General features: G+C 37.6%; 1 protein-coding gene across 1 annotated transcript in view; it reads right to left on the bottom strand.

The window, feature by feature from the left end:
• The window catches only part of lmbrd1 (LMBR1 domain containing 1), a 76,695-nt gene that overhangs the window by 24,677 nt on the left and 36,891 nt on the right, over window positions 1-15,127 (bottom strand). Inside the window, exons 7-9 of the mRNA XM_017461639.3 lie at window positions 11,434-11,507; window positions 8,050-8,175; window positions 7,717-7,869 (exon numbers count right to left, since the gene is read on the bottom strand). Of these exons, the coding sequence (XP_017317128.1) occupies window positions 7,717-7,869; window positions 8,050-8,175; window positions 11,434-11,507 (353 nt within the window). The remainder of the gene's footprint in view (window positions 1-7,716; window positions 7,870-8,049; window positions 8,176-11,433; window positions 11,508-15,127) is intronic.

Below are 15,127 nucleotides of genomic sequence, written 5' to 3' on the forward strand. Positions count from 1 at the left end.
GACACACAGACATGTATAGAAAAAGAAAAACAAGGAAAGAAAGAAAGAAAGAAACCGAAAGAGGGACAAGGAATAGGAGACAGACAGAAGAGTTAGTCAGAAATAGAGGTCAGCTGACTTGAGTCATCAGATATATAGCCTCTTCTGAATGGCATGCATATTTCTATGAAGGCCTTACTGTGGTCTACATTCTATAATATCTGCATGGGATAAGAAATACACAACTCTGTATTACGCTCCTATTTACACCTGTAAAAGCTAGTGCAAACCATACATTTATGTTGATCTGAGACAAGCTGGATTATGGTTAAAACTTCAAACTTCAGCAAGAAAACAGATCTTGGGACTTAGCGTTAATACAAAGTAGAAAAAAATAAACACTTGAAGCAGTGTTTTGTGCACCTATGAATAAAATACACTATGTATAAAAATATAATCTATGTTATGCTTTTTTTTTCCCAAAGAAGCACATCATTTTATTTCATTTTTTACTTTAAATTAAAATTATTTTTTTTTATCTTAAACTCTGTTTGACAGTTACTGTAACTTAAAGCAATCTAAGACTATGAATTGGTGCATTTTGAGCATGCCCTATCTAACATTCTTTTCCCTTCGAGGATGTAAAATGTAAATGTAAAATGTAAAAATCCTGGCTCTGAGCAGGAATTCATGTTGTCCTTCTAGTTCTGATGTGAAGTGGGAACTCTTCAGTCTACAGCAGCATCGCCATGTCTTAAAATTTTCAAGGGTTTAATTGTTCATGTTTGAGAATATACTACCACACAGAGGTAAAGGATAATTAACTAATGATCCCCTAAACACAAACATTTTCTCCATAATTTGCTCACATGCCAATTCCCACAATCCAGCTCTCCCCTATCACTCACAACTACCAAGTGAGCAGAGCGAAGGCTAACATCTGCTTCCTCCAAGACAGGTGAAGCCAGCCAACCACATCTTTTATATCTACTGCTTATGCTGTATCACAGGGCAGCATAACACACACTGAGTAAAGCACAATTTGCCCTCTTCTGCATATAGGAGCAAGTGTTGCTGTGATTGACAGAGGAGAGAGAGTATGCTATCCCACCCACCAAGATCATGGCCAATTTTGTTCCCTTGATACCCAGCCATGGATGGACAAACTCACAATCTCATGATGATAGGGTGAATACTATTCTGCTGCACCACTCAGCTGCAGTTCTGAAGTGTGTTTACAGTGTCTATAACTCTGGATCTATAATTATGTTTACCTCAGAAGTCAGCTTCTGATAAATCCATAAGAACTAGAGTACATGTAAAGCAAAATATTGATTATCTGCATCACTCCATAGCTGTAGTCAATCTAAATGAATAAAAAAAGATATTCACAAATGAATGATCAATTAAGGGAATGTCCAAGTTAATGGATAAATAGATAAATAAATGGATTCATAAATAATCAGTATGATGAAAAAAATCTGGAATTTAATCTTTTCTGGGGGCAGAAAAATGCTACTACAAGCTACTTGAAGAAAACTTCATAACAAGCACATTGATCTCATGGCTGCGAGTACACACATTTAGGTAAAATTCTAGACTATGTCTCAAACCATACAGTGCACACTAAGTATTATACCTACAGCGCCCTCTAATAATATTGGCACCTTTGGTAAATATGAGCAAAGAAGGCTGTGAAAAATTGTCTTTATTGTTTAACCATTTGACATTTTGTTAAAAGATTCACAAAAATACTCTGCTCTCATGGATATCAAACAATATCAAACACCGGTTTATCCAAAAAAAATATTTTATTGGCACCCCTATGAATTCATATGAGAAAAATATATATGAAATATATGCACAATGATATTTAACTTTTTATTTTTGAGTACACCTGGGTGACTAGGAAAAGGAAATTTTTCAACCATGACTTCCTGTTTCACAGGGGTATAAATATGAGGTAACACATAGGCCAAATTCCCTTAATCATTCATAACAATATGTAAGATCAAAGAATATAGCTGTGATGTGCAGCAAAAGGTTGTTGAGCTTCACAAAATGTGAAATGGCTAAAAGAAAATAGCACAAGCATGGAAAATGCCCATTTCAACAATCAGGGCAATAATTAAGAAGTTCCAGTCAACTAGAACCATTATGAATCAACCTGGAATTGGACAGGTGTCTATATTGTCTCAACGCACTTTGAAGATGGTTCGAGTGGACAAAAAATCTCCCAGGATCACAGCTGGAAAACTGCAGAAGTAAGTTGCGCCTTGGAGTAAGAAAGTCTCCAAATCTACAATCCTAAGTCACCTACATCACCACAAGTTGTTTGGAAGGGTTTCAAGAAAAAAGTCTCTACTCTCATCCAAAAACAAACTCAAGCGTCTTCAATTTGCCAGAAACTACTGGAACTTCAAATAGGATCGATTTCTATGGTCAGATGAAACCAAAATAGAGCTTTTTGGCAATAAACATCAGAGGTGGTTTTGGCTCACACAGAAATGTAGTCATATGGAAAAGTACCTCATGACCACGGTTAAATATGGTGGTGGCTCTTTAAAGTTTTGGGGCTGTTTTTCTGCCAGAGGACCTAGACATTTTTTTAGGATACATGCCATCATGGACTCTATAAAATATCAACCAATATTAAACGAAAACCTGACTGCATCTGCCAGAAAGCTTAAAATGGTTGGATCTTCCAGCAGGACAATGATCCAAAACATACATCAAAATCAACACAAAAATGGTTTACTGACCACAAAATCAAGGTCCTGCCATGGCCATCCCAGTCCCTTGACTTAAAACCCATAGAAAGCCTGTGGCGTGACCTGAAGAGGAGAGTCCACCGGCATGGACCTCGAAATTTGAAGGATCTGGAGAGATTCTGCATGGAGAAATGGTCTCAGATCCCTTGTCATGTAGTCTCCAACCTCATCAGGTATTATAGGAGAAGAATCAGACCTGTTATCTTGGTAAAGGGAGGTAGCACAAAGTTTTAACTAAAAGGGTGCCAATAATTGTTGCACACGTATATTTTATATATATATATATATATATATATATATATATATATATATATATATATATATATATATATATATATATATATATATATATATATATATACACACACACACACACAGTATCTCACAGAAGTGAGTACACCCCTCACATTTTTGTAAATATTTGATTATATCTTTTCATGTGACAACACTGAAGAAATGACACTTTGCTACAATGTAAAGTAGTCAGTGTACAGCTTGTGTAACAGTGTAAATTTGCTGTCCCCTCAAAATAACTCAACACACAGCCATTAATGTCTAAACCGCTGGCAACAAAAGTGAGTACACCCCTAAGTGAAAATGTCCAAATTGGGCCCAATTAGCCATTTTCCCTCCCCGGTGTCATGTGACTTGTTAGTGTTACAAGGTCTCAGGTGTGAATGGGGAGCAGGTGTGTTAAATTTGGTGTCATCACTCTCACACTCCCTCATACTGGTCACCGTAAAGTTCAACACGGCACCTCATGGCAAAGAACTCTGAGGATCTGAAAAAAAGAATTGTTGCTCTACATAAAGATGGCCTAGGCTATAAGAAGATTGCCAAGACCCTGACACTGAGCTGCAGCATGGTTGCCAAGACCCTGACACTGAGCTGCAGCATGGTTGCCAAGACCATACAGCGGTTTAACAGAAGGTTCCACTCAGGACAGGCCTCGCCATAGTCGACCAAAGAAGTTGAGTACACGTGCTCAGCGTCATGTCCAGAGGCTGTCTTTGGGAAATAGACGTATGAGTGCTGCCAGCATTGCTGCAGAGGTTGAAGGGGTGGGGGGTCAGCCTGTCAGTGCTCAGACCATATGCTGCACACTGCATCAAATTGGTCTGCATGGCTGTCGTCCCAGATGGAAACCTCTTCTAAAGATGATGCACAAGAAATCCCGCAAACAGTTTGCTGAAGACAAGCAGACGAAGGACATGGATTACTGGAACCATGTCCTGTGGTCTGATGAGACCAAGATAAACTTATTTGGTTCAGATGGTGTCAGTCATGTGTGGTGGCAACCAGGTGAGGAGTACTAAGACAAGTGTGTCTTGCCTACAGTCAAGTATGGTGGTGGGAGTGTCATGGTCTGGGGGCTACATGAGTGCTGCCGGCACTGGGGAGCTACAGCTCATTGAGGGAACCATGAATGCCAACATGTACTGTGATATCCCTTTGGAGACTGGGCCGCAGGGCAGTATTCCAGCATGATAACGACCCCAAACACACCTCCAAGACGACCACTGCCTTGCTAAAGAAGCTGAGGGTGAAGGTAATGGACTGACCAAGCATATCTCCAGACCTAAACCCTATTGAGCATCTGTGGGGCATCCTCAAATGGTAGGTGGAGGAGCACAAGGCCTCTAACATCCACCAGCTCTGTGATGTCGTCATGGAGGAGTGGAAGAGGACTCCAGTGGCAACCTGTGAAGCTCTGGTGAACTCCATGCCCAAGAAGGTTAAGGCAGTGCTGGAAAATAATGGTGGCCACACAAAATATTGACACTTTGGGATGTACCAGAGGTTGCCAGAGGTTTAGACATTAATGGCTGTGTGTTGAGTTATTTTGAGGGGACAGCAAATTTACACTGTTATACAAGCTGTACACTCACTACTTTACATTGTAGCAAAGTGTCATTTCTTCACTGTTGTCACATGAAAAGATTTAATCAAATATTTACAAAAATGTGAGGGGTGTACTCACTTTTGTGAGATACTGTATATATATATATATATATATATATATATATATATATATATATATCAAACAATTGCAAACAGGTTTTTATATATATATATATATATATATATATATATATATATATATATATATATATATATATATATATATATATATATATATATATGAACCTGTTTGCAATTGTTTGATATCCATGAGAGCAGAGAATTTTTGTGATTTTTTCTTAACAAAAGGTTAAAAAATAGGCAATTTTTCACAGCCTTCTTTGCTTATATTTACCAAGGGTGCCAATATTAGTGGAAGGCACTGTACATGCTACAATATTGACAAGTTTGTATTTGTTTGTGGGGGTTGGAGGGAAAAGCACAACTAAAAAAACTGGCAAGTAGGTCTCATGAAAAACAGCTTGAATATGCCTGAATTGCAGTCTGAGTGAATGTGGTAATTAAATCTGCCCTTATTATTATGTACTGTAGTTACTTTAGAAGTTAATAATTTGTATGCGAGTGTTTTGTTCCGTTTTGAAATTATAATTTTTTACACATTTATAGAAGTTCAATATTATAGTCCTTCATGTATGCACATAAAAAAAATATTTCTATGCCTTTTTGTTTCCATATTTGTGAGTGAGACTTAAAAAAAGGAAAGAAAGAGAATCAGAAAAAAAGGAGGGAGCGTAAGGCTTGAGACAATTAGGCGACAATTAGGCGTGCTGGGCTAGCTGAGAATAAAAAAAAAACAAAAAACTATATCTATATCTATATCTATATATATACACATATATAAAATATTTGAATGAATGAGCCATTCCACCGAATGAGTGACATTTGCATGTAACTCATGCAAATATAAAAAAGTTATTTTTTTTTAAATCTTTTTTCAACACTGAATCTAATAACACACAATTCACTGTTCAAAATGTATACTGTCATTATATCTCAGGTAAGTTATTTAATTTTTTTTTTACAAGGTTTCAAAGTGGGAGATGGATGCATTTTTCTCAGTCCTGTTACCAAAATTCATGTCTTTTAAAAAACATGTTTAAAAGTGAACATCAACTAATTCCTTTATTTTCCTATCACAAAAGAATTTATTTAAAAAAAAATGGTTGGTTGCACGTTAAAAAAAAAAAAGATATTTGTCACAAAAAATCACTATATATGCACACAACGTGTATTTAAAAAAAAAAAAAAACCCGAGCCGCTTTTCATTTTAAAGGAGACCCAAACCTCAAATTTATAATTTATCATGTAATTAATTAAACTATTGGATAAATGATGGGCATAACACAATTGAGAAAATCAGTGGTTCAACTTTATTTTATTTTTTTTTTTGAGAGAAAAACAATTTAATAACAAGAACAAACATTGTGTAATGAGAATGAATGCTGAGCAACAGGAATGTGTATCCGGACTCGTGTGCGTGTGTATGTCCGTGAGTGCGCATAGCTTGTGTGTGTGTCAGACCGAGATTTCTGAAGGAATGTGCTATGTGCTTGTAGTTTGTCACAGCGAACTACAATTGAATTGAATTGAATCGAATCGAAGAAGATAGAGATTACTTGCAGAGGTAATTTTCAGAAAAGTCAACATGAATTAAGCATTCATGTGCTTTTAAGCTGTGTCTCAATGCCCTATAGTGATTAAACTATTTGTTAATGTTAAAAGTGTGTCTCTTATACCTGTGCAGCAGCAGGTATAGCTGTTGCAACAGTTCTTCTTGAGTGGTCTGGAACTCTTTTTTGATTGTGATTTTAGATGTTTTGCCATTGGGGTCATTCTTGTGCTGCTTATCCACAACTACCCTCTGGATATAAGACACTTTATTCTCTGGATTGTACTCTGTAGAGACTGGGCAAGAGAGGTCATTGCACTCAGAACATTCTCCATACATGCACTTCATATATTCTGTGTCACGTTAGATCTCTTTCAAAAGGTCATCCAGATTGATGGTGCTGATTACTTTCAAGTAGTGTAGCTTCTGCACACGAAAACCCAGATTCTCATGCATCTTACACATGCACATGTCCTTATCACTCAGGTCTGAACTTACAGAAGAGTAAGAGATGAAGCTCTGCTCTTCAGCCAAAAACTTCCTGTGCAAATTTTTCAGGGTATCCAAAAGGAACCGTTTTTTACTTTTTATTTTTTATTCTAATTGAGGCATTGCCTCTTCCAGTTGTGATGCGACTCGGATCTTCCCTTGAGTAAAAAGCCCTGACTCTACTTATCAGACCATCCGCAACCTGTTGTTTCACTTTTTCGGAACTTTTCCTGTTATAATTTTTTTTATATTTTATACTTTACATATTTCCGTAAAGCTGCTTTGGGACAAATGTCCATTGTTAAAATCACTATACAAATAACATGAATGATACAGTTTATATTAATGCATTCGTTCTAATACCCTACTGTTTCTATAGTAACAGATAATTCCTTGGGACTTGTATTTTGGTTGCTCCACATAATCAAAGACTAATAATCAACAGATTTTTTTAAAAATGTGCTGCTGTTCTTTAACAATGAAAAACAATCATTGATGTGGTGAAGTTTTTGTGGAGATATTTTAATTAACATTTATAGAACGAGACCCGGGTGTCAGTGCTTTGTAATAGTTACAGCGCTATGCAAAGTTTCCCAGCAAAGTCATCTTTTTTTTTTTTTTTTCATTCCAAACTGCACTTTTTGAAAAACACGGAGAGAGAAAAGGAGATGCTGGTTATAGAATGACTTTTTATCATGGCTGTAAGTTAAATGGTACTGAGTAGTCTCGCAGACATTCCACAACAATAAGTTTTAACTTTAAACTGTTAATGTGTGCGATACGGCTTACAATATAGACAGTATAGGCTTCATTAAAAAAGATATTGCTACACCAATGCATTATGTAGTAGGCTCATTTACTTTCACGACTTCAACACTCACATAAGCAGAGGATCAGTTACAGTTAAAGGAACACTAAGAAAAGAAGAAATCACTATTTACAAACCTTAAAGGGATGGAGGACCTTGCTCACTTTAGTGCAGCAGTTCTTATCAGCATTCTCGAGGAGATGGCCTCGGCGGCGCAGCATCAAATGCTTAGCCTCCAGCTCCTGCAGGTTCCTCCGGTCTCTCAAAGAGAGTGGCCTTCCATCCTCACACTGCACAGAGATAGACAGGTTAATGTCTGCCACCTAAGTTATAATCTGTTTTTAGTCATGCCAGTAATGCAAACTTGATTGACTTGTGAATAAGATAAGAGAGGAAGAACGACAACCTCAGCATTGTGTTTACCACTTTGCCTTCCACCTACAGACACCAACACATAGCTGTTCACACACCTTGGCTTTGAGCTTCTCTATCTGTTGCTCAACCTCCCCCATGTCTTCTGTGTTCTCCAGGCGTTCGTAGAGGACCCTGTGCGTGCCTTTGATCAGGTTCAGGGGTAACACAGACATGCCGTACGCCTGGCCAAAAGAGCGTTGAAAAGCAATTAGACACTACTTACGGGCATGACAGAAAGGCTGCACAACCCTCAGCTTCTCTTCAGCCCAAAGCTGCACCATGGACACTAACATTTCTGGATTTGCTTTTTTTTAACAGATATAATAGAGCTTTATGGTGTATAAAGTGGTACAGCAAACAAAAATGTGTATATTAGTTATGTTAGTAGAATTACAAATTGTGAGAACATGAGGATGACAGTAACAGAAAAAGAGTAAGACAAACTTGTTTACTTTTATGAGGACAGACCCATCTTGAGAACCATTTTAAGTACAGATTCCAACTATATCTGTGAAAAGCAACTTGCAGATAAATCTTGCCCCATGTAACAGCAATCAAAATGGAGAGGAGCTGTAAAAGCGAGCACACTTTTCACAGTCACTGGACAAAAAACGGAAAATGACCAAACAAAATGAAAGGCAAGAAAATCTAAATGAAAGGCTCAACTGGTGCACATATATAAATGCCATAAATCAGATGTTATTTAGCACTCTAGTGAGCATCAATAGGCATTTGAACCTCCACAAATGAAGATACGACTCGTTGTCTGTACAAAAGACCCTTGGGTCAGGAGTCTGCAGGAAGCCAGCATATTAGATTTATGAACTTAAATTAAAATAGGAACCATCATCAATATTCCTGCACTGAAAATCAATAATAGTAGAGGCATAAGAAGACCTGAGGTACACGCACACTTATGTCCTTATCTTCCCAGTTATTATAAGGCACTTAAAACCAGAGTATGTGACACACACCCTATTCCTTATTTCACCTTTAATTTTCTAATAAAAAATGAGGAATGCCTAAGCAAAGCTAGGTGTTATTTGCTGACTGCAAAAACAGACCAAAGATGTCATACAACGGAACAGGATGAGAAAGAATCTATAAATGGAAGTTTTTGAGGAAGTAAATATTATCTCAAATATACTTGTGATATACAAATAAATATCCAAACTGAATTATTCTTATTTTTGTAGTAAATAAATTACATTGTTCTTGATCTTGAATGACCTAATACTGGCGTCTGATCAGGGTTGTCTCTCCTTGCTTGTGTTGCTTGACCTTAGTGCAGCTTTTGATACCATTGATTATATTATTCACCTTGATAGACTAGAAAATTTTGTTGGCATTAAGGGAACGGCCCTCTCCTGGCTAAGGTCTTATTTGACTGATCATTATCAATTATATAGAGATACCAGTGATCCTGACCCCTTTTGCGCCCCGGACCTACCCGATCCATCCTGATGCCCTACTTCTGGTTGGAGTTCTCATCAATTGGAAGTCACTTGCTACTGCTGAGGATGGCCCCACATGATACAGCCTGAAGATCACTGAACAGTTATGCTATGATGGCTTAGGACTATAATTGCACAAACAGTTTTACACTCACATCTCAGTGAACAGTGGATAACTTCAACAAAACAGACTACATGGTTATACAACTGCACTATTTGACCATTTATAGAAGGGATTTATTTATCATTGCACTACCTGGTGTCACCCAGATGAGGATGGGTTCCCTTTTGAGTCTAGTTCCTCTCAAGGTTTCTTCCTCATATCATCTCAGGGAATTTTTTTTGCCACGGTCACCTCTGGCATGCTCATTAAGGATAAATTCCTATATTTAAAATCTATTTCCTGGATTTATACATTTCTGCAAAGCTGCTTTGGGACAATGTTCATTGTTAAAAGCACTATACAAATAAAACTGAATTGAATCGAATCTTGATTTACAGTAGGTAAATGACCATCGTTATATCAGGTAGTTAATGAACTGTCAATCAGCCAAAAAACTTGAAATCCTTCTGAAATGGATAGACAGGTGAGATGTGGATGCCAGGGGCTACATTCTAGCATATGGTATACAGTGCTGTGAAAAAGTACTTGCTGATTTCTTCAGTTTTTGTGTCTCACACACAAATAGTTTTAGATCTTCAAATGAAATACAACATAAAACAAAGGCAACCTGAATAAACACCTAGTTTATTTATTTATTTATTTATTTATTTACTTATTGAAGCAAAAAAGGTTATCCAACATCCATCACAAATGTGAAAAACTAACAGCCCCCTTAAACTTAAAATCTGGTTGTGCCACCTTTAGCAGCAATAACTGCAACCAAACGTTTCCAATAACTGGAGATCACAGGGTTCATAGGGATTCTTCACAACTTTCAACAGACGCTATGACTACCACGCAATATTTGGTGGAATAAGCACAAGCTAGCCCAAACAGAGCTAAACCTAATTAACTGAGAAAAATTGCATGAAATTGTTGGTGATCGCAAACTTTTGGCCATGACTTTATTTGTGTGTGTGTGTGTGGATGCGTGTTATATATATATATATATATATATATATATATATATATATATATATATATATATATATATATATATATATATATATATATATATATATATATATACATACACATACACTGGCAAAAAGTTTAGAGTATACATAGTTTATATTTAATGTGTGCCTGCTGTGTGCAGAAATACAGCCTTTATTTCAGGACTTATATAAACTTTGCAGATGGTACAAAAGCATTTACATGAGTTGTAAAGTTGCACAACTGTGATCAGCTCTACAAGTGTAAATATTTTTAAAAGCTCTTGCATTTACTTTCAGCTACAACAATGTTATATAGAGTTTACATTTCAGACAAATGTTTGAATCAAGAAAAATGGCCACATTGGTGCAAAGTGAGATGATACATTAACCAGGCCTGGACAAATATGAAACTCCATAAGGAGCCTATTACTTAAGATTCCATTAGGTTGATCACATATAATAACATGTCACCCAGTGTGATAAATCATTTGTCGCAGGCATGGCATGAATAGGACCGTATTGGTAATTGGTGGAAGGGCAGTGTTTTCATCAAGAAAAAGACAAAGATCTTAGAGTGAGCGTAAAGGCAGTGACAGTAATAAAATCCCACAAACCAAGGGCTGCCGCATCGTTATTTTCTATGAATTTCTTTGTGCTCAGCCCAGTTCACAGCACACATATACAAGGATGTTCTTATGTATTTCAATTAAACTGCCACATATGTTCCTGAGAGCAAAAAAAAGATTTATACAATAAGTACTTTATACAATTTATACAATCCACTCACATCCTTTCGTTTTTAACACTTTAAAAGGTGCAGAAAGTATTTTAACGTGTGTGCAAATCAGCTTTGTACTGGCTCAGAAGTTGGCTCAACAAACTTACTGTGTATGTGATCACTGCCAGCATGCCGATCAAGGTCAGGGAGCTGATGGAGAAAGACAGTGCCACCACACCATCTGTGTGTGTTTGGGAGATAGATCGAGAGATAGATCGAGAGATAGATCGAGAGATAGATCGAGAGAGAGAGAGAGAGAGAGAGAGAGAGAGAGAGAGAGAGAGAGAGAGAGAGAGAGAGAGAGAGAGAGAGAGAGAGAGAGAGAGAGAGAGAGAGACAGACAGACAGACAGACAGACAGACAGACAGACAAAGAAAGGGAAATGTATTAGTGAACATGTAGGCTATATCAGGTTCAAGTTCTAATACTGTACAAAGTTATTCAGAGTGCTTTGTCCCCATATGCATATATTCACAGATGACTGAAAGAATAAATCTGAGAGGCATGTATGTACAGTGCCCCCAACTAATATTGGCACCCCTAAATATGAGCAAAGAAGGTTTTGAAAAATTGTCTTTATTGTTTAACCTTTTGATATTTTGTTTAAAAAAAATATTCACAAAAATACTCTGCTCTCGTATATATCAAACAATTGCAAACACCACAGGTTTATAAAAAAAAATCTGTCAAATATAGGTGTGCAACAATTATTGGCATCCCTACGAATTCATATGGTAAAAATATATTTGAAGTATATTGCCATTGATATTTTAAATTTTTTAGTACACTTGGGTGGATAGGAAAAGGAAGTCAACCATGACTTCCTGTTTCACAGGGGTATAAATATGAGGTAAGACATAGGCCAAATTCCCTTAGTCATCCATAACAATGGATAAGACCAAGGAATATGGCTGTGATGTGTGGCAAAAGGTTGTTGAGCTTCCTAAAATGGAAAGTGGCTATAAGAAAATAGCATTGAAAATGCCCATTTCCACCATCTGGGCAGTAGTTAAGAAGTTCCAGTCAACTGGAAATGTTATGAATCAACCTGGAATTGGACACGTGTCTATATTGTCTCAACACACTGTGAAGAGGACTGTTTGAGTGGCCAAAACATCTCCAAGGATCACAGATGGAGAACTGCAGAAGTTACATACATTTACATTTATTCACTTAGCAGACGCTTTTATCCAAAGCGACTTACAAATGAGAAAGATACAAGCAAAGCGATATCAAGCAGAGAACAATACAAGAAGTGCTACCATACGAGATCTATTAATTGAATTCCAGAAGAAGCAAAGTGCAGAATAGAGGTGTAAGTGCAATTTTTTTATTTTATTTTTTTTTTTTATTATGAGTTTGTTAGGTGTTCATAGAAGAGGTGGGTCTTTAGTTGTTTTTTGAAGATGGTGAGAGATTCTGTGGTCCGGATTGAGATTGGAAGTGCATTCCACCACTGAGGAACAGTTAGTGTGAAGGTTTTGGAAAGGGACCTTGCGCCACGCTGAGTTGGAACTGCTAAATGTCGGTCGCTAATCGATCGCAGATTGCGAGAGGGAACGTAGGCCTTCAGGAGAGAGTTTAGGTAGGAAGGTGCTGTTCCTGACAAGGTCTTGTAGGTGAGCATCAAGGCCTTGAACTTGATGCGGGCAGCTACAGGAAGCCAGTGGAGGGAGTTGAAGAGGGGTGTGACATGGTTCTCTTGGAAGTTAGTTGCGTCTTGGGGTAAGAAAGTCTCCAAACTTACAATCCGAAGTCACCTACATCACAACAAGTTGTTTGGAAGAGTCTCAAGAAAAAAGCTTCTACTCTCATCCAAAAACAAACTTAAGTGTCTTCATTTTGCCACACATTACTGGAACTTCAAATAGGATCAGGTTCTATGGTCAGATGAAACCAAAATAGAGCTTTTTGGCAATAAACACCAGAAGTGGTTTTGGTGCACACAGAGAGGTAACTATATGGAAAAGTACCTCATGCTCACATTTAAATATGGTGGTAGCTCTTTAAAGTTTTGGGGCTGCTTTTCAGCCAGAGGACCTGGACATTTTACTAGGATACATGGCATCATGGACTCTATAAAATATCAACAGATATTAAATGAAAACCTGAGTGCCTCTTCCAGAAAGCTAAAAATTGGTCATGGTTGTATCTTCCAGCAGGACAATGATCCAAAACACATCAAAAAATCAACACAAAAATGGTTTACTGACCACAAAATCAAGGTCTTCCCATGGCCATCCCAGTCCCTTGACTTGAGACCAATAGAAAACATGTGAGGTGAACTGAATAGGAGTCCACCTGCATGGACCTCGAAATCTGAAGGATCTGGAGAGATTCTGTATGGAGGAATGGTCTCAGATTCCTTGCCATGTATTCTCCAACCTCATCAGGCTTTATAGGAAAAGACTGAGAGCTGTTATCTTGACAAAGGGAGGTGGCACAAAGTATTGACTAAAAGGATGCCAATAATAGTTGCACACCAATATTTAACAAAGATTTTTTTCTAAACCTGTCTTTTGTTTGCAATTGTTTGATATCCATGAGAGCAGAGTATTTTTGTGAAGTTTTTAAACAAAAGATCAAAAGGTTAAACAATAAAGACTATTTTTCACAGCTTTCTTTGTTCATATTTACCAAGGGTGCCAATATTAGTGGAGGGCACTGTACATGTGTCTATACAGAGACAGACTGAGTCACAAATACAGAGGGCATGGTGCCTGTCAGATCATAAGCTAGATAAGGAACAATGATGGGAAGTGACTGGTACCATACCCCTCATTGGGATCTCACCTTTCAACTAAAGAGAAAATTGCAAACCTGGTGTTTATGTTGATGTTTTTCCCAAAACATGCAGTCATCGGAAACAGAAAGTAAACAGAGACCAGGTGGGAAAAAATAAGTACAGCCTATAAATAGTAACATGTAGAATGACATTTAGCGACAACAAGTTGAAGTAAACATTTACTGGAGTTTATTGGTCTCCCACATCATTTCAGAGAAATAATGTCCCACTATTCTTTACAACATTGTTTCAGTTTATTGATGTTTGAGTTAGAGTTAATTTGTTTATGCACAGCTCTCTTAAGATCCTGCCACAGCATCTCAATGGGGGTTGAGGTCTGGATTTTGATTTGTGTTGGCCATTCAAACACCTTGCTTTTTTTCCTTCAGACAATCAGATGTCAATTTGCTGGTGTACTTGGGTTCATTGTCCTGTTGCATGAGCCAATTTCGGCCCAGTTTAAGCTGCTGGACAAATGGCCTCACATTTGTCTCAAGAATATGCTTGTGTACAGAGGAGTTCATTGTTGTCTCAATGACTAAAGTTTCCCAGGTGGTGTGGCTACAAAACAAGCATAAATCATCACCGCTCCACCACCATGCTTGACAGTTGGTATGAGGTGTTTGTGGTGATGTGTTTTTGCCAAGCATGGCACTGTGCATGATAACTAAACATCCCTACTTAGGTCTCATCAGACCGAAGGATACTGTTACAGAATTTTTGTGGTTTGTTCAGATGGAACTTTGCACACACCAGTCATGCTACCACACCATTTTTGGAGAGGAGGCGGCTTTTTCCTAGTCACCCTTTAATGAAAGCCATACTTGTTCAGTCTTTTCCTGATTGTGCCGTCAATGCACAAAAACATTTAATGTGCTTACAGATGCCTGTAGGTCACATGATGAAGCTCTTGGGTTTTTCTTTATATCTCTGAGCCTTAAACAGTCTGACCTTGGACTGAATTTGCTGGGATGCCCAGAGCTGGGAAGACTGGCAATTGTCTTGAAGGCTCTCCA

This window comes from Ictalurus punctatus, chromosome 29 (genome assembly GCF_001660625.3).
Source record: "Ictalurus punctatus breed USDA103 chromosome 29, Coco_2.0, whole genome shotgun sequence".
Taxonomy (NCBI): Eukaryota; Metazoa; Chordata; class Actinopteri; order Siluriformes; family Ictaluridae; genus Ictalurus; species Ictalurus punctatus.